The sequence below is a fragment of the Branchiostoma belcheri genome, unplaced genomic scaffold, assembly GCF_001625305.1.
Source record: "Branchiostoma belcheri isolate BF01 breed outbred unplaced genomic scaffold, Haploidv18h27 scaffold53, whole genome shotgun sequence".
Classification (NCBI taxonomy): domain Eukaryota; kingdom Metazoa; phylum Chordata; class Leptocardii; order Amphioxiformes; family Branchiostomatidae; genus Branchiostoma; species Branchiostoma belcheri.
This window is the reverse complement of record NW_017804165.1, coordinates 1,938,285-1,962,973: the sequence shown is the minus strand read 5'-3', so window position 1 is coordinate 1,962,973 and position 24,689 is coordinate 1,938,285. Positions and strand designations below refer to the sequence as shown.

General features: G+C 41.1%; 2 protein-coding genes across 3 annotated transcripts; both read left to right on the top strand.

The window, feature by feature from the left end:
* The first annotated feature begins 135 nt into the window (after positions 1–135).
* Positions 136–16,733, top strand: LOC109480905. 2 transcript variants are annotated; one of them, XM_019783267.1, is made up of 24 exons: positions 136–384; positions 1,028–1,090; positions 1,331–1,375; positions 1,596–1,634; positions 5,930–6,075; positions 6,253–6,396; positions 6,644–6,732; positions 7,076–7,189; positions 7,868–7,942; positions 8,650–8,748; positions 8,961–9,031; positions 9,171–9,256; positions 9,579–9,693; positions 9,968–10,057; positions 10,320–10,439; positions 10,769–10,977; positions 11,180–11,291; positions 11,565–11,728; positions 11,892–12,017; positions 12,368–12,488; positions 13,564–13,720; positions 14,037–14,218; positions 14,362–14,413; positions 14,716–15,603. In XM_019783267.1, exons 1-24 carry the CDS (start codon positions 298–300, stop codon positions 14,904–14,906), a joined length of 2,697 nt encoding a protein of 898 aa, XP_019638826.1. In that variant the 5' UTR covers positions 136–297; the 3' UTR covers positions 14,907–15,603. The 2 variants fall into 2 exon arrangements, with proteins under 2 accessions (XP_019638826.1, XP_019638825.1); XM_019783266.1 differs by lacking the exons at positions 136–384; positions 1,028–1,090; positions 1,331–1,375; positions 1,596–1,634 and adding exons at positions 5,309–5,487; positions 7,450–7,579; positions 8,066–8,183; positions 8,438–8,486 and having other exon boundaries at positions 5,943–6,075; positions 14,716–16,733.
* A 517-nt stretch (positions 16,734–17,250) lies between these two features.
* LOC109481026 (uncharacterized WD repeat-containing protein alr3466-like) lies at positions 17,251–24,099 on the top strand. The gene is made up of 10 exons (XM_019783503.1): positions 17,251–17,397; positions 17,665–17,702; positions 18,089–18,252; positions 19,130–19,251; positions 19,376–19,588; positions 19,865–20,023; positions 20,782–21,007; positions 21,177–21,364; positions 22,875–23,002; positions 23,368–24,099. Exons 1-10 carry the CDS (start codon positions 17,266–17,268, stop codon positions 23,450–23,452), a joined length of 1,455 nt encoding a protein of 484 aa, XP_019639062.1. The 5' UTR covers positions 17,251–17,265; the 3' UTR covers positions 23,453–24,099.
* Positions 24,100–24,689: the final 590 nt, after the last annotated feature.

The window sequence follows — 24,689 nt, the reverse complement described above, 5'->3', positions numbered from 1 at the left end:
TGGTTACATAAGGTTCATTCCAAAAAGTCTCTTCCCCGATTGGTCAGATTTTGTCGAATCCGCATGATTCCGCGTTTTGATTGGTTAAATACGCCCACGATAGTCTCTTCTATTTTCTGATTGGTCGAATCTGCCAAATCCCGCGTTATATGAACGCTGCAAAGGCCGCCAAAATTTCAGTCTCTCCCAGCTGGTCTGTCGCTAGTCAGTGTAACCCTCTCTGTTGCAGCTATACACCTCTATCCCGCCAATTTTTTTCTTCCACAACTGTAAATTTTTCCTCTCCAGAAACCAAAGATGCTTTCCATGCACTCACCGAAGTCTACCCAGTCCGTGCAGCAGGACTTCTCGGCGCTGAAGATCTCTGCAGACCGAGAGAATCAGGTAACATTTTCGGCGCCATTTTTCTGTTCTGTTCGAGCAAAGGGGGTGACAGAAACTCAACTTTCTTTCACTCACCAAGCTTCTTCTGCTTTGTCGAAGAAACTGTGGTGATGTTTTGTGAAATTCCCAGGATATTACATCGCGGGAACCGTATTTTAGCTTGTAATAGTTGTAGCATGTAGCCACAGATCGGATGTTGTCTTCGCGTTGGCGCCAAAATGTAAATCTGGGTGTCGACGCATTGTCTTATATTTTTTCCTCTCAACACTGACTACAGGGCCAAGCACATTCCCCTAAAACAAAGATGTTGCAGATTCGTATTTTCCATTTGAAATTTCGGGAAATTCGGTGGATTTTGCTTCCAAAAGACGGCAAAAATGCTTTGTCATGCTCGACAAGAAAAAATACCGCGCGCGCACAGCGGGCAAACCACATTTTATATTTTCTTCCACGACTTTCTTTTCTCTTCGGTTTTCATTCATTTCATTTCTAAATGTGTAGCTAGGCTGCTTGTATATTTTTAGAAATAATTTTCAGCTACATTCATTCTGTATTTTAGTCAATCTTAGCGTAAGCCGTCCCGTTCTTTGTTAACGCTCCCTCTGGCTGTTTATTTAGTTCTCATGTTTCGTTCTACTTTCAGGTCCCGTCTTCACCTTCTAAAGGAAAAGTAGCAAGAAAGGTCCTTGGAGAAAGCCAGAGCCAGGTAAGAAACAATGAAAAATCACTGGGTGATTTAAAACGCTGGGTTGTTACACAACTTGACGGTTGCAACCCGAGATCTTGCGTAAGAAAACCGTTGCCAGCTGTTATGTAAAATTTCCCGCGAAAATGGCTTTACATAAATTATCAGGGAATTCTATTTGATATGCAAATTAGTAGACGCGTTGCACAGGGCTTCATCCCAAACACTTTGTTCATTATTTATTTCCTTATTGCTTTCCAGAATATCATTAGATCATCAGACATCCAGGAAATCAAGAAGCAATTGGTGAGTTTTCTTTTGTTTTCACTGTACTATGTATCTGGTAGATCACCATCTAATTTTCTGATCAGCATGTAACTGTTATTTGTACTGTTTGCAGTGCATCTAGACCAGGTTATACCTTGTTATGATAATTTGAATACTAGTAGCCTTTATTTTACTTTTATTGTCTGTGTTACATTATTCATCTATTTATTCATCTAATTTTTATCCTCCAATTCTTTAGGTTCAGAAGCCAGAGGAAAAGCCAGAGAAAAAGGAACAGGTATGCACAGATCCAAATGTTTTTGTGAATGAAGATAAAATAATAAGATTTATCAAACTGTATTAGCCATAGTACATCATTGCCTTGATGCTTTGTTTGGTCATTCCCTGGATAATGTCACGTCAGCCTTGAGAACTTTTTTTCACTTGCGACTCGATGCAACCAAGGAGGTTCAAAAAGGAGATGCAACCAAGAGTTCCCAGTCGACTGAATCCAATTCATTAATTAACACTTTCCTTTGTAAATGTGTATCTCCAGGATGAGCCCCTCCTGCGTGAGAACCCCCGGCGCTTTGTCATCTTCCCCATCCAGTACCACGACATCTGGCAGATGTACAAGAAGGCTGAGGCATCCTTCTGGACAGCGGAGGAAGTAGACCTCTCCAAGGTATTACCATGATGATGTCCTTTTGGTACACAATCGTGTACAAAGTGATGCTTCACCCTGAACAGAAAATACCAGGGTATAGGGAATACAAACACTACGTCAGTAGCTTGGCTAAACATTGCTAGGAATGCAACAGCAGTCCAGTGGCAATGTATAGTGCCATAGGGGTCACTCACTTATTCATAAAAAACTTATTTTACACAACACCCCATTACATTGTTATTTTGCATTTCTAGTGATTGTGCAAGCTTGAACCACTGTTGAATCAAGAAAATTTCAGTGGGATTCCTTAGAGTTAACTTGTACATTGTATGAAAGCAGCATTTACAATGATCTCGTTCTTCTGTAGGACTTGGGCCACTGGGAGAGCCTGAACGACGGTGAGAGACACTTCATCAAGCATGTGCTGGCCTTCTTCGCAGCCAGCGATGGTATCGTCAATGAGAACCTGGTGAGTGTTGGATTGATCAAATGCAATGGTTTACATTATCCAAAGTGATTCGTGTTTACTGGTGAGTTGACCACATGGTTGACTTTGATCCATGAGAGCGTTTGTCCTGATTAAGGTTACTGTCATGGCTTATGTGTGTCATTCATCCTCTTCCCAGGTGGAAAGATTCAGCCAAGAAGTGCAGGTTACAGAGGCCGGGTGCTTCTACGGCTTCCAGATCGCCATTGAGAACATCCACTCTGAAATGTACAGCCTCTTGATAGACACCTACATCAAGGATCCAGCTGAGAGGTCAGTGGGATATTCTACTTCTGTCTTCGAACAATGTGCCTTCCTGTCATTTGGCATGCAGTCCTTAATCCTCTTGTGTATAAATATAATGGACATACATTTACATGGACACTTTATATGTGTATACAGTACATGCTGCCAGCAAAGAAAAGTTTGCATGCTGAGTGACAAGTGATTCACTTTTTGTTCCCTAATGTCCCAGAAGAAGCAGTGACTTTGAATTAACAATAACTCATCTCTCCACAGGGAGCATCTCTTCAATGCCATAGAGACCCTGCCCTGTGTGAAGAAGAAGGCTGACTGGGCACTCAGGTGGATCGGGGACAAGGAAGCCACTTTCGGGGAGCGTGTGGTTGCCTTCGCTGCTGTAGAGGGAATCTTCTTCTCAGGTTAGTTGGTTTGCACAAAACAACACTTGTTATGGGTTCAAGGGCCATAAAACATGGGAGAATGATAATAGCCTAGGAAGCTCTATAGTACATGTAACTGGTTTAGTTATTAGACCTATAAGAAAATGGGTTCAAGGGCCATAAAACATGGGAGAATGATAATAGCCTAGGAAGCTCTATAGTACATGTAACTGGTTTAGTTATTAGACCTATAAGAAAATAACTATGTGAAACTTCTGAATTGCCTTTAAATCCTTGTTCTAATGTTGGTATTTGGTGCTTTGTCATTTCAGGTTCCTTTGCTGCTATTTTCTGGCTGAAGAAGAGAGGTCTGATGCCTGGGCTGACGTTCTCCAACGAGCTGATCAGCAGAGACGAGGGTCTGCACTGTGACTTTGCCTGCCTGATGTTCAGCCACTTGGTGAACAAGCCCAGCGAGGAGGCCATCCACTCCATCATCAGGGACGCTGTCAAGATCGAACAGGTACATAAACTGTCTGAAGGACCAAAATGTTCTTTGTAATAGGAAGGGAAAGTTTCATCATGTTTTCTTTTACCCCTTTGCTTATATCAGTAATGTTGTGTGTCAGGATATGCTTAATAGATATGTATAGCATTGCCTTTATTGCTCGCTTTCATAAGTTGCTCACCAAATGCTATTGTTTTCTTGCAGGAGTTCCTGACAGAGGCTCTGCCCGTGAAGCTGATTGGCATGAACCACGAGCTGATGAAGCAGTACATCGAGTTTGTAGCAGACAGACTACTGGGAGAACTCAAGTGTAGTAAGGTATGTCATCTCAGCTGTTGCTTCTACTACTTATGTTGCTTTCTTGTCGTGTCCTGCTTCACTCACCATTGTAACTAAGACGTCCAGTTATTTATGGTCATGTTCCATCTCTTCAATCCAGATCTTCAACAGAGAGAACCCCTTCGACTTCATGGAGAACATCTCACTGGAGGGGAAGACCAACTTCTTTGAGAAGAAAGTGGGAGAATACCAGAAGATGGGAGTGATGTCCTCTCCTGCTGAGCAGAAGTTTACGTTGGACGCAGACTTCTAAAATAAATGTCTCTCTGTTCCGTTTAAATCTCCTTTTCTGATAACATTTGGGTAGTACGTGATCTGAAAGACAATCACTCAATGGCTGTGTTTTGTGTTCAGTCCATCACCAGACCCATGTTTGTTGGTACCTCATCAACATGTATCTATCAGGCTAGGAGATTTATAAAAGAATAGTCGTGTACAGTAAGCATAGATAAATATGGCATCTTCAGTTTTAATAAATAGCAGAAACTATACCTTTTAATATGCCATGAGTGAAGATACAGGTTAATCTAATCAACACTTGAATTGTAAAGCCTTGTACTCCATGTTTTTAATGCTTCTTTTTATTTTAACTAGATGGTGATTTTTTTATAGTCTGTGATTCTTTTGAATTGCTTTCCGATGAAATGTACTAATATATATGTTTTGCATGTGCCATCAGCTGATAAGCGACCTTATTCAGGGGTATTTTTAAGTAGCTCTGCTGTATTGAAATGGAACTTTGTGATGGTTAAGTTTCATTGACACAAAGCAATGGATGGAAGAGTTTTTGGCAGATATTTCTAGTTGCACCCTTTTGTACATACTATGTTGTCTACTTCCAATTATGGAGCTGTGAAATATCTCAGGTCACAACAGCAATAAACAGTTTTTTGCTCATATTTTCACGTTTTGCTTATATTTTCTCGAACTTGTTCATGTACTAAAATGTTAAAGAGGAATGACACCATTTCGTAAGACCTATAACCTTGTAGGAAATCTCGTGCACTGAAGGCATGTATCCAAACCAACAATACTCTTTAAATCACATACCAAGGAGCTTCAGAACGTCCTTGTTTATGGCTTATACTCAGATAAAAACAACTCGAAATGCACAGGTGGTTCATCGTTATAAGTTCGGAAATGTGCAGACTGCAAATGCCATTCCTGAATGCTATTGAACAGGTGGCTAAGCGATAGTGTTAGGGCTCGTTTTACTTGATCGAGGATATGACTGATCATTATTTTATCCATAATCCTACATATATTTTGTGCACGTTTGGGAGTATTCATAATTTTTCCATTCCAAAAATGACCTCGCTTAACAAAACAGGAAGTGACCTTTCAACTCGCGCAAAGGGTTATGGTTAATCGCGCCTGAGTAGTAGAACCCGGAAGTTGCAGCCGAAGTTCAAAGCTGCAAGGTTGACCTGACTTGTGTTTAGGTCCGAGGGGGCTGCACCCGTGAGAGATGTCCTGAGGTGCTGGGTCTGCGGGTTCGAGAGAAAAGAAAAGTTCTTCGTCCATTTGGTGAATATTGAAAGGTTCTAATCATTACGCGTTTGTTTTCATTTGAGTATGTTGACAATAACATTTTATCGTCACACTGTATAAGTGATGAATGGCGTTATACGTATCGTTAACTTTTCTGTATAGAATGAACTCGGCCATCACTTGTCTGCAAATCCGGTATTTCAAGAAGATTCCATTAAGTAACATGACGTTGTATTTGTGCAGTATAGCGTTACCTGTATATAACTGCACCTCATTACTGAATTGGTGTGGGAGGGGGGCTTTCGCAGCTGTGTCGTCTACTCTAGGGTTTAGATTAACGTTAGCACAACGATCAGGGGAAGTTCTGCAACGAAATTACAGAGACCCGTTAGGGCCCTGTTAATACGACTAAGGGAGAGGACTCAGATCAAATTCACTAGGTAGTTTTCATTACCAGATTGTGTTTGGATGACAGCAGTGTTGTTTTTTAGACATCACCTCTGTGAAACATGATGAAGTAATGTCTGAAGACAGCCGTGTAAGGGAGAGGATGGAGACAGAGGAGGAGACAGGGCCCGTCTCCAGAACACACTGGGACACCGAGGAGTTTCTGGAAGATGAAGGGTGAGAGATAAACAATGTGGTGTATTCGTGATTTCAGTTTGGGCCAGCTGTATTCAAAGATATCATAAACAAAGCTGTAATTACTGACTAAATTTGAAAACCTTTTCTTGTCATTATGTAAGTAAATGGTTGACTTGACATTAGTGCACCTTGACAATGAACTTCATCTTTTTTCAGGTACTCCTTCCACTACTCCTTGCTGGAGATCTTCTCACCTGAGATTTTGTTCCACATCTTGTCTCACCTGGAGTGGCATCAGCTGGGTGTGGTGGCACAGACATGTAGGACCCTACATGAGATGTGCCAGAGTCCTGCACTATGGTGAGAATTTTGTTCATTCTTGAAGTTGAAGGGATTGGGTGGCATTTTGAGTTGTTTTTAAGATGTATCATCCAGTACTTCAGTCATTTTTGTAAACCCCAATTTTGTTATTTCTGCCTGTGATTATGCTACTCATTCCTCCTATAGATGATATACTGTCTTGCAATGTGTTTTCCTCTTCTTCACAGTTGAAGCACACATATTCTAGTAGTTTAATCTCAGGCATTTGTCTTCCCTCATGCTTAAGGTCTAGAATTACACACCTGGACTTCAGGATGTGCCAGGAACCAACAGAAGAGAGGATACTAAAAGTGTTGGAGATGTGTAAACATGCAGGTGAGCAGGGGTGAGTAGGATGGGTCTGTAGGGTATTCTGAAAATAATGAAGATTGGCTGAAACGTTGCTGTGACTGGCCCAACTGCTATCTTTAGTTCAATATCATCAAGAAGCCTTTTTGTATAACATTGAAACTACTAGTATGTTTTTCTGATCCACAAAGTCTGCCTACATGCCCAATATAATATGATGCTTGTTACATATATGATAACTGTTTAATATAATACATGTATGATAATTCACAGTGCATTTTGACAGATGCACATGCTTGTAACATGCCATGGTCCAAGAGTCATTTATAAATAATTTGAAGATCTTACTTTTCTCCTTATGCCCATACAGATTTCCTAGCTATTGGTTCAGTCCTGACTGATGACCTGTTGACAAACAGTCTGAACTACTGCCTAGAGCTGAGAAACCTTCATCTGGAATCAGAGCAAACCACTGATGGCACTGGTATGTTAGAAAAGAGCACTGTTTACTGTGTCATTATGTATAGTAGGCATTCCTCAGTCTTGTAGGATGTGTATGATGAGCTGCTAATATAAATGCAACTTGCAACAATGGCTTTTGTTGAATGGGCAACAAAGAAGGTATATCATTGTAGTTTGATTTCTTAATGTTAAAAACTATCAATATTCATTTTTTACATGTATTGCTTTTACCAAGAAGCTCCTCATACATGTATCATATGATATACAATTGATTTATTGCAGTTGCCATTGTAGCAGAAAAGGGCAGCAGGTTAAGGTCCTTCACCCTTGTGAACAGTCGGGAAGTGTCGAGTGCTGCCATCAGTAACCTGCTCACAGCCAACCCCGCCCTCCAGGAACTGGGGATTATGGGGTATGAACCGTATGATCCTGTTGCTCTTCTTGATTAAGAAATGTAGCTTGCATCACCCGCGATAGCACAATATTTAGTGTTGTTACCAGATTTTAAGAAATATACCAAGATACATCTCAAGCTTTCATCAATAGAGGAATTTTTTTCTGTCTTTGAGATCACTGTCTTGAATTTTACATGTAGCTTTCATTGTCATAAATGCTGGGTCCCATTTGTAGGATTCCTAAATCTGTACGTGATGATTATTTGAAAGTTGGTAGATTTCACTGTTCTTTGATTTTTCCTCAGTGACTGGAGGCATCCCATGGACATCTGGCTTCAGCCTGAGCAACCACCATCTGCCATCCAACTTAGACAAGTCTGGTGAGGATGCAAAATTTGTCCTTTTGAAGATTGAAACTTAGTTATATTTTTATGTTGTTTTTAGTGTGTTGACTGTTGGTAGGGGCTGCCATGTTATTCTTCATCCCTGTTTGTTGCTCCTAGTTTCCAGAGATGTAGACTTTCTGTGGAGAGGTTACGATCGCTCGGCCAGACATGCCCACTTCTGCAGGACGTTGACCTGTCAGCCTGCTATGGGTTACAGGAGATCACTCAGCAGACGGTCAGACTTGTTATCTATCTAATCGCTTTGATATCTGCAGCCAACCTTAATTTGTCCACATTTGTTTGTTATTTTGATTGATATATCAAGATAAATAATTTCCGCCATAAGAGAATGGTGACTGCTCACTATATAATTAGCTCACCTTGTCAGATGCTGCAGTCAAAGAGCAGTTTATGTGTTAAAAATTGGAGGTTGACATGATTTGTTACATTGAAACAATAATAAGAGTGTTGTTATGTGTTTCTTCCTAGATTGGGGCTGGATTCCGTGGTCTAAGAGAGCTGTGTCTGAGAGCAACAGGTGACTGATAATGATGTACACACATGTCCAGATTTATGTATTCTTAACAGTGATGCCACACATTTTCAAATTTATGAAGTAGTCTAGGAGACACTGACTGACAATGATGTTTGAATAGAATGTTCATATTTATAGGAGGATATTTTCATTTTATTTCTAACAGATATTGAAAACCTTGAACTAACTGAGCTTGGTGAACTTGAGTCTGTGGACTGCTCCAAATGCAGTGGACTGGAGTCAGTCACCATCAACTGTGTAGCATGTGAGTAGAAGTGACTTTTATTTGTACGATCAGCATTTTTTATTTGTTTCTGACGTTTTACAAAGTTACAAGAGGCTTGAGGTCCCAAATAAGGGGTGTACAGCAATGCTTCAATACAACATCAATAGGATATTCATTTGAACGATAAGTTGTATATTAGATACAAGTGCTAGCAATGTGTGACAAATGATTATGAGTGTTTCTGTCCTCAGTGAGAAGACTGGATGTTACAGAGTGTACCTTCTTACAGCAGGTCAACATCAAATCAAGGGTTATGAGAGAGGTAATTATAAGCACCTACATTTTGTTGTTCAGTAGAAGGTGCAGATGCATTGCCTGATCCTATGATGTTTGTGGACACATTGCTCCGAACATTTATTAAGTCATTTCATAATTAATTCTGGTTGGTTGACATGTTTCAGGCCAGGTTCAGTGACCTGACTGCGCTGACAGACCTTTCTGTAGAGAGTGAGAAGCTGGTAACACTGGACATCTCCTACTCAACAGAGTAAGTTGTACCTTGCTGTCATGCATTTGTTTTGTTGTAACCCTTTATGCTGTCTGTCCAATGAAGAATTACTAGTCTTCTCCAGCTGGTGCTCTACAATGATACAATGATACAATATATTTTACAATTGTAACAATCAGTTTTTTTTTTCTATTAGAATCACATACAAAAGTATTTAAGGCAATGAAAAACCAGTTTATGAAATTTTAGCTTATCAGACAACTTCCATTTCATCACTGTAACTTAGTCAAGTCAAACATCTTCAGGCTGTTGTAGGTAACATGAACAGAATTTTGTGAAAAATATCTGCTGTATTTTCCAGGTTGAGTCTACAGAAATTGTTGTCCCTTCCATCCATGTCTTGTGTGGAGACACTAAACATCACAGGATGTAAACAACTCAACCTCACAGAGGTCAACTCACTCCTGCTACCAAGGGTTTGTCTTGTCTTTATATCACTACAGATGTTGTTTTTAGACAGTGGTGATAGTGGCCCAGTAGCAAGGTATCTATGTCACTGTAGCTGAGCACCTTTTGGAATCAGGCAGAGGTTGCCACCATCAAGTATTATCTTTTAAAGAACTATTATTATAGGTAATGCTATCATAGTTAATGCTATGAGGTACATGTATAGAGAGGTTACTGCTTAGATTAACACAGAATATTTATCTTGCAGCAGTTGATATTTGTTGGTATCTAACTTTGTTACAGATGCCCCACCTGTCAGAGTTGGTCTGTGGGGATGTCTCTAGCCATGATGTCACTGTCCGGTCCCTCACCTTAACTGGATTGATCATTAAGGTATGGGCATGGGCTGGGAATGCATTGTTTTTGTTCATTTGTAGATTGATGAAATATGGAAACACTAACTTGTTTATACACTGCACAGAGCTTCTTGGAACCATTCTTTGACTGCTTTCCTCTATGCCTCCTTGTCTCAGACCAAATCTATTGCTGTGACAGGTTGAAGTTTTACAAAACTTGGCCTTACCGGTAAATATCATGAACATTTGATGTTGTCTGTTTGTGAAGTTTTTGATGATGGTCCAATCTTTTCCCTCAGGATATCCAGCACCTCCCATGTGTGTCAGTGAACTGCCCCAGTCTGCAGAGGTTCACAGTGGAGAGGTGTGCAGACCTGACAGAACCTGAACTGTTAGATGGGCTCATCCTTGGGAGACGGGTAAGGCGTTTTGGCTAGATAAATGTTGTAACTGATTTGCTTTATCTCAGTAAGATTGGAAAAGGACAGTGCTTATAGTCAGACTTGTGCAAAGCTACATTGTCCTAACTTCGTAAAGGGCTAGCTACCACTCCATGTATGTCAAGTCTTGCTACAGAAGCAGCAAGAAAATGTGCTGCCCCATATGCCAAGAGGTACTGAAGGGATGAAACAACAGTATTTCTCTTTATTTGAAATGTAATTGAACAAAGCAGTCTCCATCTTTTAAGAATCCGTTCTGTCAGTGTTATTTCCTGACAGTTGTACCATTAACCAAATGTTTTCTGCAGACTAAAAGGTCACAACAAATCAACAAGATGTCTGCCATGGATGAACCAACATGCTCCAGGCTGCCCTCCCTCAGTCACGGTGCTCCCATGATGCAACACCTGACCATTCGACAGATCCCAAACATGGTGGGAAGCTACCTGAGCGGGGACGGAGCCAGCTTTGTCTGTCTCAAGGTGCTGGAGATCGAGGCCTGTCAATTCATGAAGATGTGAGTAACAGGTTTGGGGGAATGGTTCAAACAAGAGCGAGGAAATTGCATTGATCTTGGCATTTCCATTATTCTAAACTCTTTTCACTGCCAGTACTTTCACTTTTGCATAACATGTTGAAGCACTTTCTTTTGAGACAATTGTGTCTTCTGTGTTGAATTATTACGATTTTTTTTTACTTTTTTTCTTTCCCATATAAAGCCTGGAGATTGACGGTTGGCCATCCCTTGAAGAGGTCCGGGTGTATAGCTCCAAAAAGTTAAGCAATCTGGTGGTTATCAACAGCCCACATGTTACCACTGTCATCACACAGGTAAACTGCCTCTACCTTTCCTCATATATTTGTAGCTTAGCTTTCTGTTGACAAGATATACACTTAGCTATACAGCTTAAATGATGAGGATGCTATAATCAAGACCTCTCAAACATTTTAACAAGAAATGTTTGTATGATTTAGGACAGGTACAGTAAAGAAATTTCTGTAGTTACTTTTATGTATATTTTAAATGTACAACTTTAGGTACAACCTTATCTATTAAAGCTGCATGTACTTTTTCCTTCAACTGATTTTTGTAAATCATTCCAGTGGTGCAGCAGCATGATGGAGAAGTTCCACGTTGTCTGTGACAAGCTGCAGACACTGAAGACGACTGGGTGTAGCTTTGCTAACTACACAGTACACAGCAAATCCCTGAAACAGCTGGAAGTCAGCGGTGTGTGCATGAAGCCAACAGATACTCTAGACATAAGGTAGGTCTTTAGAACAATGACTGAATGAATGAATGAATGAATGAACTGTAACATTGAAAAATGGATGGTTTCGGATTTCTATGATCTTTTTTTTTACGATTCTTTCGTGCCCTGCATTATGCTGCCTTTCAAATTTGAAACCTCAAATAATCCAATTTTTCAGGTGTGAAAGTCTGGTGGACTTGACCATTTTGAAGTGTGAGAATCTGTCTGAAGTCTACCTGTCAAAGTTGCTGTCATCCTGCCCTAATGTGACCAATCTTCGCCTGTCAGGGTGTAATCAAGTCAAGTAAGACATACTATGAGTATTTTCCATGCTACAGTTGCCTTTAACTGTCACTGCTTCTTTGGAAGTGGATTGTTCTTGTACAGGTAGTTTCGTGGTCACATATCCTCATGTTACAGCAAAGCTTCACAAGTGAGATGTTAACTTTGAATTATCAATAAGTTAAAACATTTAGATTGTTCCATGTAAGCATTGTAAACCCTGTAAACTTTGGTTCAATTCTCCATTCTGCATTTTGTGCAATGTGATAATTGTCAAATCATGACATGGATGCAATCATAACGGTTCTTGACAATGATAATGGCTCTTGACTAGCACATTAGGGTTATATACCTGCCGTGTCTGTGTTACAGCTATGTGAAAGTGCCGGCCACAGTGACCCACCTCTCCCTGAGTGCCTTGAGAAGATTATCTCAGGTAGTGTTGGAGGAGAGATGCAGACTGTCAGTGCTGCACCTCAGTCACTTACCAAAGGTAGGGCAAACATTACTATCCATGCCAGTCATCAATAATGAAGATGACGATAGTGAAAATGTTCTTGTGTGGTTTGTTGCTGCTGTTACTCATTGATTTTTTTAAGTAAGGGATCACACAAGACTAAAGGAAAGTCATGCAATGATCTGAAAGGACCATGGAAAATCCTGTTGACCAATGGTAGGGTCACTCTCTGTGTACAACCCCTATCAAGGAGTATTCAATTTCACACCTGAGTAAAGAATATGTAACACATAGGGAACACACACACACACACACACACACATGTACATACAAACTAGAGACAGGGCTGGAAATTAACATTGTCCCAGTGTCAAATGACACTAAATTTTCAGCTTGGGACAATTCAAATTACAACAATTTTGGGGCAATTGGAAAATTCTAAGACCATCCATGTCATTTGGGAACGCGATCCATCCATCCTGCTGCAGACTGCTGGCAGCCTATAAATACATGTATATAATACTCTGACAAACATTTAAATTTGACCAATCAGGGATTCCAAATATCAGGGACGGTGCCATGTCCATGATATTATCATGTATTTCCCTACATTTACCAATAAAGTGGACTTCAAGTTGTACAAATTCAGTTGTTGTTTTCTTATTTTTGTCATCAATTTATTTCCTGAAAAGCAGGCTGGGACAGTCCATCTTCAGTTCGGGACAATTGAAATCTATGTTCGGGACAATTCTGGGACAATAGTGAAAAAAGTTAATTTCGAGGCCTGTAGAGAGGTAACATTTGCAAAGCAAATTCATCATGTTTACCTTTACATGGCCCAGCTTAACAAACTACTGCTTTGTTTATTCCTACTCAAACACACTCAATGAATATATATGGTGATCATGCAGCCCCTCTTGAACTCAGTTCTTCATGGCACTTGCAACTTTATGTAACCTAACACCAGTTACCATGGTGACAGACATCTGGTCCTGGTCATTGACCTTATTTGTTTGGAATGGAAGAAGAAGAAGAAGAGGAAGAAACTGAGCAAAAACAACATGTTTTCCTTCGGTAAATATAATTACCACTTTTGTTGTTTCCTTATCAGGTGTCAGTGGACCTGCGGCTGCAGCTGCTGAGCAGGTGCCAGAATAGCCTGTGTGAGCTGGAGCTGAGAGGACTGCCTCATGAGACACAGCTGTCCCTCACCCTCCCACAGCTCCACGCCTTCACGCTGGACCAGTGCATCCATCTCACCGGGCTGGGTGAGGCATCATTTTAGCTTTTTGTTGTGTAACAATGCAGTGAAAAGTTGAGCACTATAACCTGATTAACACTTTGATCAGATGAAAGAAAGCTTGGATCTGTAAAATCTAAGATTAGATGATGGCCTTGAAAGATGATTCCAAATGGGCCGTGCCAATGATAATTTTTATACACTTTTGCAGAGTGATATGGCAAGTCATTTTGTGGCTTAGGTATCGAAAAGACACCCTCTTGGCATCTCTTAAAAGTAAGATTCAATGCTGGTACTTAATTTGCAAAAGCGAATGATGTTGTTGTGATTCATGTTCGTTGCAGACTTGACCTGTCCACTGCTGAGGTACCTGAGACTGCAGGGCTGTCCCAAGTTGTCCTCCTTCAGCATGAAAGTGGGCAACCTGGCATCGCTCCAGGTGGATCACAGCTCTCCCTTGCTCTCACTTAAGTCACTGCAGCTGGCCTGCAACAACCTCAGGTTCCTTGCCAGAATTCTGGGATATGTACGTATGCCTCTTCCTTTTTCTTCACATTACATGAATTACATCAATGCATTTTCCTCAGACAAGCAAATGCAGCTTTCGTTTCATTTGGGAAATGCTTTCACAAATGCTCTCTGACCTCATAATGTTGTATGCTTTTGCAGTACTGTCCTAATTTGGAGGAACTTGTTCTGTCTGGAGACAACACCAGCATGAGTAAGTCATACATCCTCATGTCAATCATCTCATTGTATGGACAGCAGTGAAGATCAGTTATTGTAATGAGGAAGACACGAACTGTTGTGTACTTCAAATCACCATGAATGCCGTAAATGATATGTTAGCCTTATATGTATCTGTATGTAATAGTTGTAGTGTAGCACTTTTGCAGAATTCTAGTGTGTGTACAACTCAATATGAAACTACATGTACTGTGCCTAGCCCTCATGGGCATGAATGTGCAAATACACATCATTGTCAATGTCAATGTCAATGCCAACATGCTCCTGTGTTCCCAGCCCGTGTGTGCAGCATCGGACACAACCTGCCCTGCCTCCACACCATCACGCTGCAGAACTGCACCCTGGAGGAGGACATCGCTGCTCACTTCCCCGGCCCCATCCACCTCCGGGCCTCCGAGCTACACAGGACCACTGACAGGGACATGGCTGTCATATTCCAGCAGAATGCCTCAAAGTGGAAAATGTGATCACCGTAAACCAAAAAAACATTACCTACACTCCACCCAAAGTTACCATGCCCAGCCTCACTTAGGGTAAGGATGCTGGGGTAGTTAGAGTGATACTGGCCAAAGAGATAGCTACTTAAGCACTTGGGGCTTGGTAGGAAGTAACCCTATGAAGTGATGTAAGCCAAAGAAATAATGCTTTGTAGCTACTTGATTTAACAAACATTGGACATGGGTACACCTGATCAAGGCTTTTAGACATTGTAGGCTACTTGGAGGAAGTGCCTCTGAAATATTGTATTGCAGCAATGTTTCAACTTTGATTGTAGAATTTATGTCTGCAGAGAAAAAAAATATTATTGGTTTTTGGAGCAGACGACAGTTGTAATCATTTTTATACTTGAAGGAATATATTATTTGTGACTACAATACTAAAATCACACCTTATCTAAAATGTATTGGGTAGAAGCAAATATTATGTAACTGAAATCTAGGCCAATGAATTAATACTCCAAAAATTGCATTTGTAGTCTATTGCGGTAACGAAATAGGCAAAATAATGCAAACTTCATACATGTATTTATTCATATGTACTACTAGTATGTACATGTACATGCATGTTTATCAAGGGGTACAAATATCATTGTCTTGGCCTTGAATCTGGTCATTCTTTTAGATTGTGAACTCATCAACATTTGTTTTGTTGCATTATCAGGACCTGACCTTTACACTACTTAGTATGTCTACTTCAAATGTAATTAGGTATCAAATTTGTCTATAAGTAGAGGGTTAGAATTATCATCAACACTGAAAAAAATTGAACATCTCATATTGCGTATAACAAGCTAGCTCAATCACTGGTCCAGTCTGCCACTACTCTGGTAGCTTCTGGCCTAGTCTCCTTACCTCTCTGTCCACAGTTCTCAAGTCTCAAGCTACCTGACTGCAATCTAACTAGTATGCCAAAGGTTTTTTCTGGAATTTACAATTATACATGTAGTATAGTATTTGAAAATGTTGGAAGTGTTTGCTTTCTGTGACACAATGAAATATGAAGGTAAATATTTGCATTGATTTCTTTCAAAATAAAATTAGGAAATAATCTTAACAAGTAACATAAGTAGGAAAAGCATGCGTTCAAATGTAATATGAATCCTCCAAACTTGTAAATTTATTTAGACACAATTTGTTGCTTTTAGCACAAGGAAACGGGATCCTTAATGATATAACCAAAGAGAAAATATAACAGCAGATTTATAACCTTGCAGTTGCATTTTTATAAACTATAATTTGATAAAAGTTAAGTTAGGGTCTTTTGTTAAAATGAACTGCATTGTCTAGAATATGTTTAAATCCTTGTGTGTAACCAAAAATTCTTGCAAATAAAATGTACTAACATTAAGTTAGATGTACAAACATGTTACATAAAGATAAACACAAGATGCTTGCAACAATGGATTCATTTACAAAGCTACAGGGTCAGCCATTCTGCAGTAAACCATGCAGCACTTGTTTTAATTTCATTTCACATTTTTCAATGCACAACTTCATAATGACCTGCTAGTTTCTTCTATTCTTGAGATAGGTATGGTGCTGTTGTAAATAGCTCATTTGTTTTTAGTTTCTAAAATGTACAAATTTCAAAACAGGTTTGTCAAAGTAGTGCTGGGTTTAAAACATGCCGTGCAATACCTGTAACGTTATATAGTGAATACTACTTTAGTATTCTTTGTCATGTGAACAGGCTTAACTATGTGGTAGTTTTGTGACTAGACTTAGTACAATGTAAATCTAAATTTCTGAGCCCACCAAGACCATGTATTGCCTGTTTGTAAATAAATATTAATATGTGAGTGTGTTCCTGTCGATGTTATGGATCCGATGTAACAAATAGGTACGCACCTAGAGGGTTGTTAGTGCATATTGACAGAGGGTACACCAAGAGGCCATATTTCCAAATGAAAGTGGTTCAGCACTAAGGACAAGCCTACAAAACTATTCGTGGTTACCATACCTTCCGTTGTTTCTTACCACCAGCTATCCAAACATATTGCACTTTCCTATGTTTGATTTGAATATGTTCACGGGGCTCGTTCTGAAATATTCACCATCATCATCATAAGTTCAGAATTTTCGCGTCAATTTAAGTTACCTGCCCTGGCAAAATGTTGCATTGATCAGTGCATGCCTGTAGTTTGATCCATGAAAAAAATGCACCGCTGGTTTAAGAAAAACATTTAAGCGGCGAGAAATATCGCGGTTGTAACAAACCTTTTGAGTAGAATTGAAAGTGCCCCCAGTTGACGCTACTGTAATCCTACACCAGTCCTGGGAACTCCTATGCAGGGAATCCCCGATGTGATGACGTCATCAGAGTAAGATGGCGGAAGTTGGTGTTGAAGTTGAAGCTGAGGACGGCAGTAGTGCTCTGTCTGTGACGTTCGACTGTCTGCTGGAGATATTCGGCTACCTCGATGGGCACGACCTCGCAAGGGTGTCCAGAGTGTGTAAGGTAACGTGGAAATGAAATATCTCGGGTCTGTTGGCGAGAGAGTCGTAACGTGGAAAGGGGGAGGGGGGCGGTTTGTTATGATCCAACATCACGAGTTGACTTCCTGAATTGTTGCTCAAAATGACAGTTGAATAGGCTGGCAACTGGACAGTCCTAAGGATCAGCTCTCATTTATATTTCTGAAAAGAATATCAAATGTATTATATCGTTTTATATATGATATTTCCGGGGTCTCATTTAAACGTGACGTTATTTTTCCATTTGCAGAACTGGCATGATGCAGCTCAAACTCCATTATTGTGGAAGTAAGTCACCATTAGTGTAAGCACATATCATAATGTCTTTTGCCGAACAAATTTAGCCCATGTTTTAAGCTCAAGGGGTTAAAAGATGATTCTCCTGTGTTATGAATGTTGATGAGTTAAACTGTAGACCTAAATTTAACATTACAGATTAGTATGGTGTGTATCATAATTTTACTCTGCCCACCACCCCACCCAGGATGTAACCATTCAACGTTTCAAACAACAGTTGAGTTAAATAATGTTTTCCCTTGCCCCAAGGCATTTCTATGTAACAGTATTAGCAGTCACAAAAATCCTAACTGCCTATCTCAGCATCACCAAAGGTTCCATGGAGATCTACAGACCGAGGTTTCTGTCATCTTTCTGATCACATTGTTCCTCCCCAGACACCTGTGCCTGCAGCGATGGCTGTTCTGTAACCTGTCCAACATGACTCCAGGAGAACAGGTCTGGCAGGAGTACTACATACACAGGCATGCTGTAGACACTAGCATGGGGAGGGGGGCGCCAAAAAAGGACTACCGGGCAAAAACTCTTCGAGGGCACAAAGGTACATATTTGTTGGATTTCATCCTGTTATTTGTTTTTTTTGACAATAACCCAGTTCATACTGAAATAAATCAGATTAAGTACCATTTAAAGTTCGCTGGGGCTATTTTCACTCCCGGTGTGGCAACAAGAAAAGAAATTTTGTTATTGACACACCAGAATGCTAAAAGCTATGCTAACATTAGCCGTGGCGACTCTTGACTCGGGCTTACATTGCATTACCCTCAGCAAGAGTCGTGGAAAGATCCATTGGCAGAACTGCACATTTCCCGTTGGCTGCTCGATGCTCCGTTTTTGACCCGTTTTTTTGCTGTCCCGAGCTTCCCTACAATATAACTCCACAATTGGCCGGGTTGCCGATGTTCAGATCGGCCTAAATATTCCACAGCGCGACGGGAAAGTACTAAAATAGCTAGTCGGTACATCCGCGCCGCCATTTTGGATATAGTCGGGAATGTCCGCTACCGCCGTCGGGAACGCTCGGTAGCGCCACGATTACCGAAGCGGGACCGAAAACTCTCCGATCATAACCGGAAAGCCTACCGAGCGTTCCCGACGGCGGTAGCGGACATTCCGGACTATATCCAAAATGGCGGCGCGGATGTACCGACTAGCTATTTTAGTACTTTCCCGTCGCGCTGTGGAATATTTAGGCCGATCTGAACATCGGCAACCCGGCCAATTGTGGAGTTATATTGTAGGGAAGCTCGGGACAGCAAAAAACCGGGTCAAAAACGGAGCATCGAGCAGCCAACGGGAAATGTGCAGTTCTGCCAATGGATCTTTCCACGACTCTTGCAGAGGGTAATGCAAATTATGTAAGCCCGAGTCAAGAGTCGCCACGGCTATGCTAACATGTAACTCAATGCTGTTGACAGGTCAGATCAAGGATGCTGTGTACCTGAGTAAGAAGGAACTGTGCTTTGACACAGCTACCTTTCACCCCATTCTGGCCAGTTGTTCTGAGGATAAAACTGTAAGAGCATGGGACATCACAGAGGTGAGTATCTCTCCTTTTAATGCAGTGAAAGAGACAAGAAAAGCAAGCAAAAAACCTGTCAAAAATGTTAAAAGCTGCAGCTATGTTTGAACTTCATTACTTTTATCTCTACCTAACCACCCAGGGCAGTGAGCTTTGGGTTGGTACAGAACACAAGAGTGCCGTCACTTGTCTGGTCCTGTGGGAGGAAGAGTCCATTCTGTGCAGCGGGGACCAGGATGGAGATATACACATGTGGGACTGTTCCCCTGGACAGAATAGGGGTACTTTTAGAGGACATGACGGAGGGGTGACCAAAATGGTCATGTGCAAGTCAGGAAGGTACACTGCACTTCTGGTGAGTGTTGTATGACATTGAGAGCTTAATGTGATTTTACGTACTGCAGGCAACACATTTTTAGTTTCTGTATCAAGACATCTTTGTCCCACTTTTCTCACAAACATTGAATCAAATAGGCAACAAAGATCACTATTTAAGGGACATATTTGTGCGTACATATTACAGAGGTTGAAATTGTTCACTTTGCTGTCAACTTCTTTTCAGTTCACACATCCTTTTCCCACAAGCATCATAATAAGCCAATAATCTAAGAATTATTTTCTACTTCATCAGGCTGGTACAGGACAGGGAGACATTAAAATTTGGGACCTGCAAAACACCACGGCTTGTCTGAAGACATTTCCTGCCATCTCTGGCATGGCTCTTGACATCCTCAGCCTACGTAAGGACAAAACACTGGCTGTGGCATCAAGAGATGGAGGAGGGATGAAGGTACAGAACACTGTTACTGTTTTATACTCTAATCAAGATACTTTGTACTTGTAAGTTGTAAGGTTAGAAACTAAGAGTAGAGCTGTGTACCGGTACGCAGTACCGATACTGTACCGGAAAAATTGATTAGGTACAGGTCCAAAATACCTAATCCCTCAGTACCGGTACTGTACCTAAACAATTTCACACCAATTTTATGCCTATTTGTGACCTCAAATGTGTAAATAGCTGGTTAACAATGGGTCACTGTGTAAGGACAGTGTGTTCATGAAAACAAAAACATCTTTACTTTTACCTATATTTTATCTGAACATTCTCCATAAACAAAAATTAAACCTATATCAATGTTTTTCTTGTTATTACAGGAGTTCAGAAGAGCATATACATTGCTCGAATTGTTCAGGTACAGGTTCAGGTCCGGACCTGTACCTAAACCTGTGTACCTGTACCTGTACCTAAAATTTGTTTAGGTACACAGCTCTAACTAAGAGTATTAGATACTACAACCATTGATGAAGAAATAAAAACCCAGCAAAAGATGATGATAGGCATATTTTGAGGGGTAGAGGGATGCATGCACTGGCTCAGTGGCAACAGCCCCTGCCCTGCTACAGTTTCCCTTGGCACTGGTTGTGCAGTGTGCACCATTGCATCATAGCCATGAGTGCTTAAAGTGGATTGGTTGCCAGCAGTTGTCTTTTTTTTTTTTTTCAGATATATGCTGGTACCAGTAATCTAGATTTGACTTACATTTCCAGCTGTATGATGTAGAAAGGTTGCTGTCATCTGAAGGCCTCACTGGCGATGCTGAGGACTGTCTGGTGGGAGAACTGGAACATCCCAGCCTGCAACACACCTGCTGCATCACCTGGTTGCCATGGAAACCAAACATGGCCGCCATTGGCTATGAAAATGGCGACATTGGGGTGTGGGATCTTAAGCCTGCATCTTCGGGTAGAACACATGGAAGAAAAGAAAGTCCACAGGTAAGTTTCATTTGTTTTCAATCTTACAAAATTCCTTTGGCCAGAAGAGAATTAGTAGAAAAGGAATGCATTTATCTGACACCATTGCATTGTTCATGCTATGTAGGTATTAAAAGACTGTTGTGCAATTCTTGACTCAATTTGCCCTCACTGCAAACTTTGTTGTACAGTACTTCTTCACACCACATCTGCACATTTTGGAGCTGTCAGAGGACTAAGTGCCGTACACAACATGTTGGTATCCGCTAGTGCCCAGGATGTGCACTTAAAGACATGGTCCTTACAAAATGATGGCAGCTTGACTGAAGAGAAGACTTACACTGATCACCAAGGTCCAGTCACAGGCATACACGTGGTGAGCAGACTTAAAGTCTTAGGCTTCTTTATTAACACTTTGAATAGGATCAATGCACTGCAGTGAAATTTCTAACATAGGAGGACTCCATGATAATAAAATTAATGTATTGCATATTGCATAGTGTGGGAAATCTATTCTGAACAAGAACATACCAGCCAACTGCCTTTGTTAATCTATTACAAAGGCATACAGTCATCCTCAAATCTATTTTTACCGAGTGATTACAGATGTACCTTACCTTACCTGGGCCCTTGGCCCCGTGCGGAGCATAGGCCACCGACGATTTCCCTCCATCCAGCTCTGTTCTGGGCTTCTCTCTCAACATCCTTCCAGTGCATTCCCAGTTCAGACAGCTCCTTCTCTGTGTCTCGCCTCCAGGAGTTTCTGGGACGGCCCCTCCTTCTTTTCCCTTTGGGGTTCCAGGACAGAGCCTGCCTGGTGGTACTGTCAGCTGGCTTTCTGACGGTGTGCCCGATCCAGCTCCACTTCCTTCTCAGGATCTGTATGGCAACTGGTTCCTGTCCTGCCCTACTCCACAGTTCTTCATTTCGGATCTTCTCCGGCCATCTGATGTTGTATATGCGTCTGAGGCAGTTGTTAATGAACGTCTGTATCCTGTGTTGTGTTGACTTGTTCATTCTCCATGCCTCTGCCCCGTACAGCAAGACTGACTTGACGTTGGAGTTAAAAATGCGTACCTTTGTGTCCATGTGGATTTCCCTGGAGGCCCAGATGTTCTTCAGCATGACAAAGGCTGCTCTGGCCTTGCCTATCCTGGCTGAGACATCCTGTTCCGTGCCTCCCTGCTGGTCCATCACACTCCCCAGGTACACAAAAGACTCCACCTCCTTGATGGTCTCTCCCCCTACTGTAATAGGGATTCTGGTTTTGTTGTTGACCTTCAGGACCTCTGTTTTCTAAATGCAAATTACAAAACCAACTTCAGCAGATGTTGCGTCCAAGCGTGTAGTCTTGTCTTGCATCTGTCTGTGGTAGTGAGAAAGGAGTGCCAGGTCATCGGCAAAGTCCAGGTCATCTAACTGTCTTCCCTGTAGCCACTGGATTCCGTTGTTCCTACTCTCTGTGGTAGTCTTCAGGATCCAGTCAATTGCAAGAATGAACAGAAAGGGTGACAGTAGACATCCTTGCCGTACACCTGTCCTTACTTCAAAGCTGTCCGACAGTTGTCCTGCGTGTATTACAGATTACAGATGTAGTCAAAATTATAAGATGGCTGCATGAGGCTGCACTGAAAAGATGGATTCACCATTCATGATTATTACTGTTTCAGGATCAGAGTAAAGAGACTCTTTTTTCACAACCAAGTGTTTTATTCTGCCAACGTTTCGGTGACCGTCTGTCACCTTCCTCAAGGCAATTCTGACGGGTTCACATTGCACTGCAGCACAGGTGTCGCTGCTATAGATGCATTCCCAAACATACAATATTTACATATCTACAAATATACATGAATGTACATAGTTACAGGGAACTGTATCTGTTTCAGGACCACTATAAGGCTGTGTCCTGCTCAGACGACTTTTCCATCAGGGTTTACCAGTGGAGACGGGAGGGGGGCAGGAGAGTTCTGGACAGCAAATACACACTCCTGGGAGGGTCTCTTCAAAGGGCAAGGTGAGTTTTTATGTACAATAATGCCATCTTCCCTCGCTAACTATTCTTCTTTGTTTCGTTTATTAATTTCATTGTGACTATTGTGTAGAGTAGTACAAGATAATAACATGCTGTAGGCATATCAATATTCATAAGCAAGTGTGAAATTAGATAGAAAGATACAAAGATTTCATTTCGATGTGATCAAGGAGATTAGAAATGATGTAATAAAGGATGTACAGTTTTGAAGACAGCTGGTTAAGTTAATTTTATGGTGTTATCCTATGTTTGCATGGATAACCGCCTCATTTGTTACACTTACTAACACTTGCCATACACTACAAGGATCATCAGGTGCCCAAACTAACCCTGTGTTACATTTGCAGTGGTTTCCAGGGTGTCCTCAGTGACTACACCAGCTGTGTGGGGATTGCAGGCAAGGAGCTGAAGGCCTACACTTTTACAACATAGCAGTGCACCAAACAATGATCTTTTCACATGTAGTCATTAACAGCAATGGGGAAGAGATACAAATACTTAGGTTAAGGTCTAAGGGTCTAGTGTCTGCTAGAACAAGTGCCTTTCTTAGCTAGCTATTCAGGTGGCACACAGAGGACATAATTTCCCCATTGCATTGAATCAAGAGGTCAACAGTACATCTGATCACAGCCATTGGCAATATTGTATTAGGGATGCAATAACTAAGGCGACAGGTGACGGGCCCAGAGAATGCAAGAACAGGTGTCTTTTTTTAGCTGAACTGGTGACACTGTAATCACAAGTTGGACAATATGCTCTACTCCAACATCAGACCAAACAGGTTTCTGTTAAACATCTTTGACCTCTGGTCTTTGTACTCACTGTGCCTACTGGCATGCTCTTATATTGTCAAAGAAGTGAAACTGTCTCTTCAACATTCTGAATGTGCTCATTACCTAGAATGCAAAAGCTTGCAATGAGATCAGGCGATTTTTGTAAGATATGCTTTGATAGGACATTTTTTACAATCAGTAATTAAGGTTTTTCTTTGATACAAGAGTAGAGACATTGTCCTGGTGACTTCTAAGAAAACTTGCAAATGCTGTGTTTTAAATAAACATACCAGCTTCTGCCTTGAATGTTGGAATCATTGAATTGAGTTAAATCCACTGTAATGGACCAGATGTAGATTTGGATTAAGGGGTAGCATTATCAATCCAGGAGGGTTGAAAAGATCTGACCACCCCCAATGTTTACATTTTGTGTTTGCAAATTGGTAAAAATCAACTCAGAGCCCACCTCATACATCTACTTGGAGATTACATCAACACATCTACACAACCATGTATACACAAAACAATGCTAAATGGGGGGGGGGGCATAAAGATCATGGTCCCGAATTTGGAAATAGTTTGATAAATCTCCACACGGCTATTTTGTATTGACATAGTTTAATCAAAGGGGTTCAATTCAAAGAGTCAAAATGACTCCACAGAAACAAAAATTATGCCAAAATTATGTTCGTCTATAACTGGACCTTGTGGTATACACCAGCACTGTCCTGAGCTGAGGCCAGGTCTAGTCTGTGTGCACAAGTCCTCCGGATCTTCCTAAGAATTGTGATTAGAAAGGCATTATCCCCCGCAGTGGGAATTACATGTTGGCAGCAGCTGCGATAAACACGTTTTCTACCACACACCAACCCAAGGCGTATTTAACGCGAATGGTT

Bases quoted from the DNA above. Each gene is read 5' to 3' on its own strand.
- LOC109480905 (XM_019783266.1), top strand. From the start codon at position 5,972: ATGTCTGAAGACAGCCGTGTAAGGGAGAGGATGGAGACAGAGGAGGAG. The intron at 6,733-7,075 runs GTGAGCAGGGGT...ATGCCCATACAG, and splicing joins GGAGATGTGTAAACATGCAG to ATTTCCTAGCTATTGGTTCA. The intron at 12,489-13,563 runs GTAGGGCAAACA...TTTCCTTATCAG, and splicing joins ACCTCAGTCACTTACCAAAG to GTGTCAGTGGACCTGCGGCT.
- LOC109481026 (XM_019783503.1), top strand. From the start codon at position 17,266: ATGGCGGAAGTTGGTGTTGAAGTTGAAGCTGAGGACGGCAGTAGTGCT. The intron at 17,398-17,664 runs GTAACGTGGAAA...TTCCATTTGCAG, and splicing joins GGGTGTCCAGAGTGTGTAAG to AACTGGCATGATGCAGCTCA. The intron at 20,024-20,781 runs GTACAGAACACT...TTACATTTCCAG, and splicing joins GAGATGGAGGAGGGATGAAG to CTGTATGATGTAGAAAGGTT.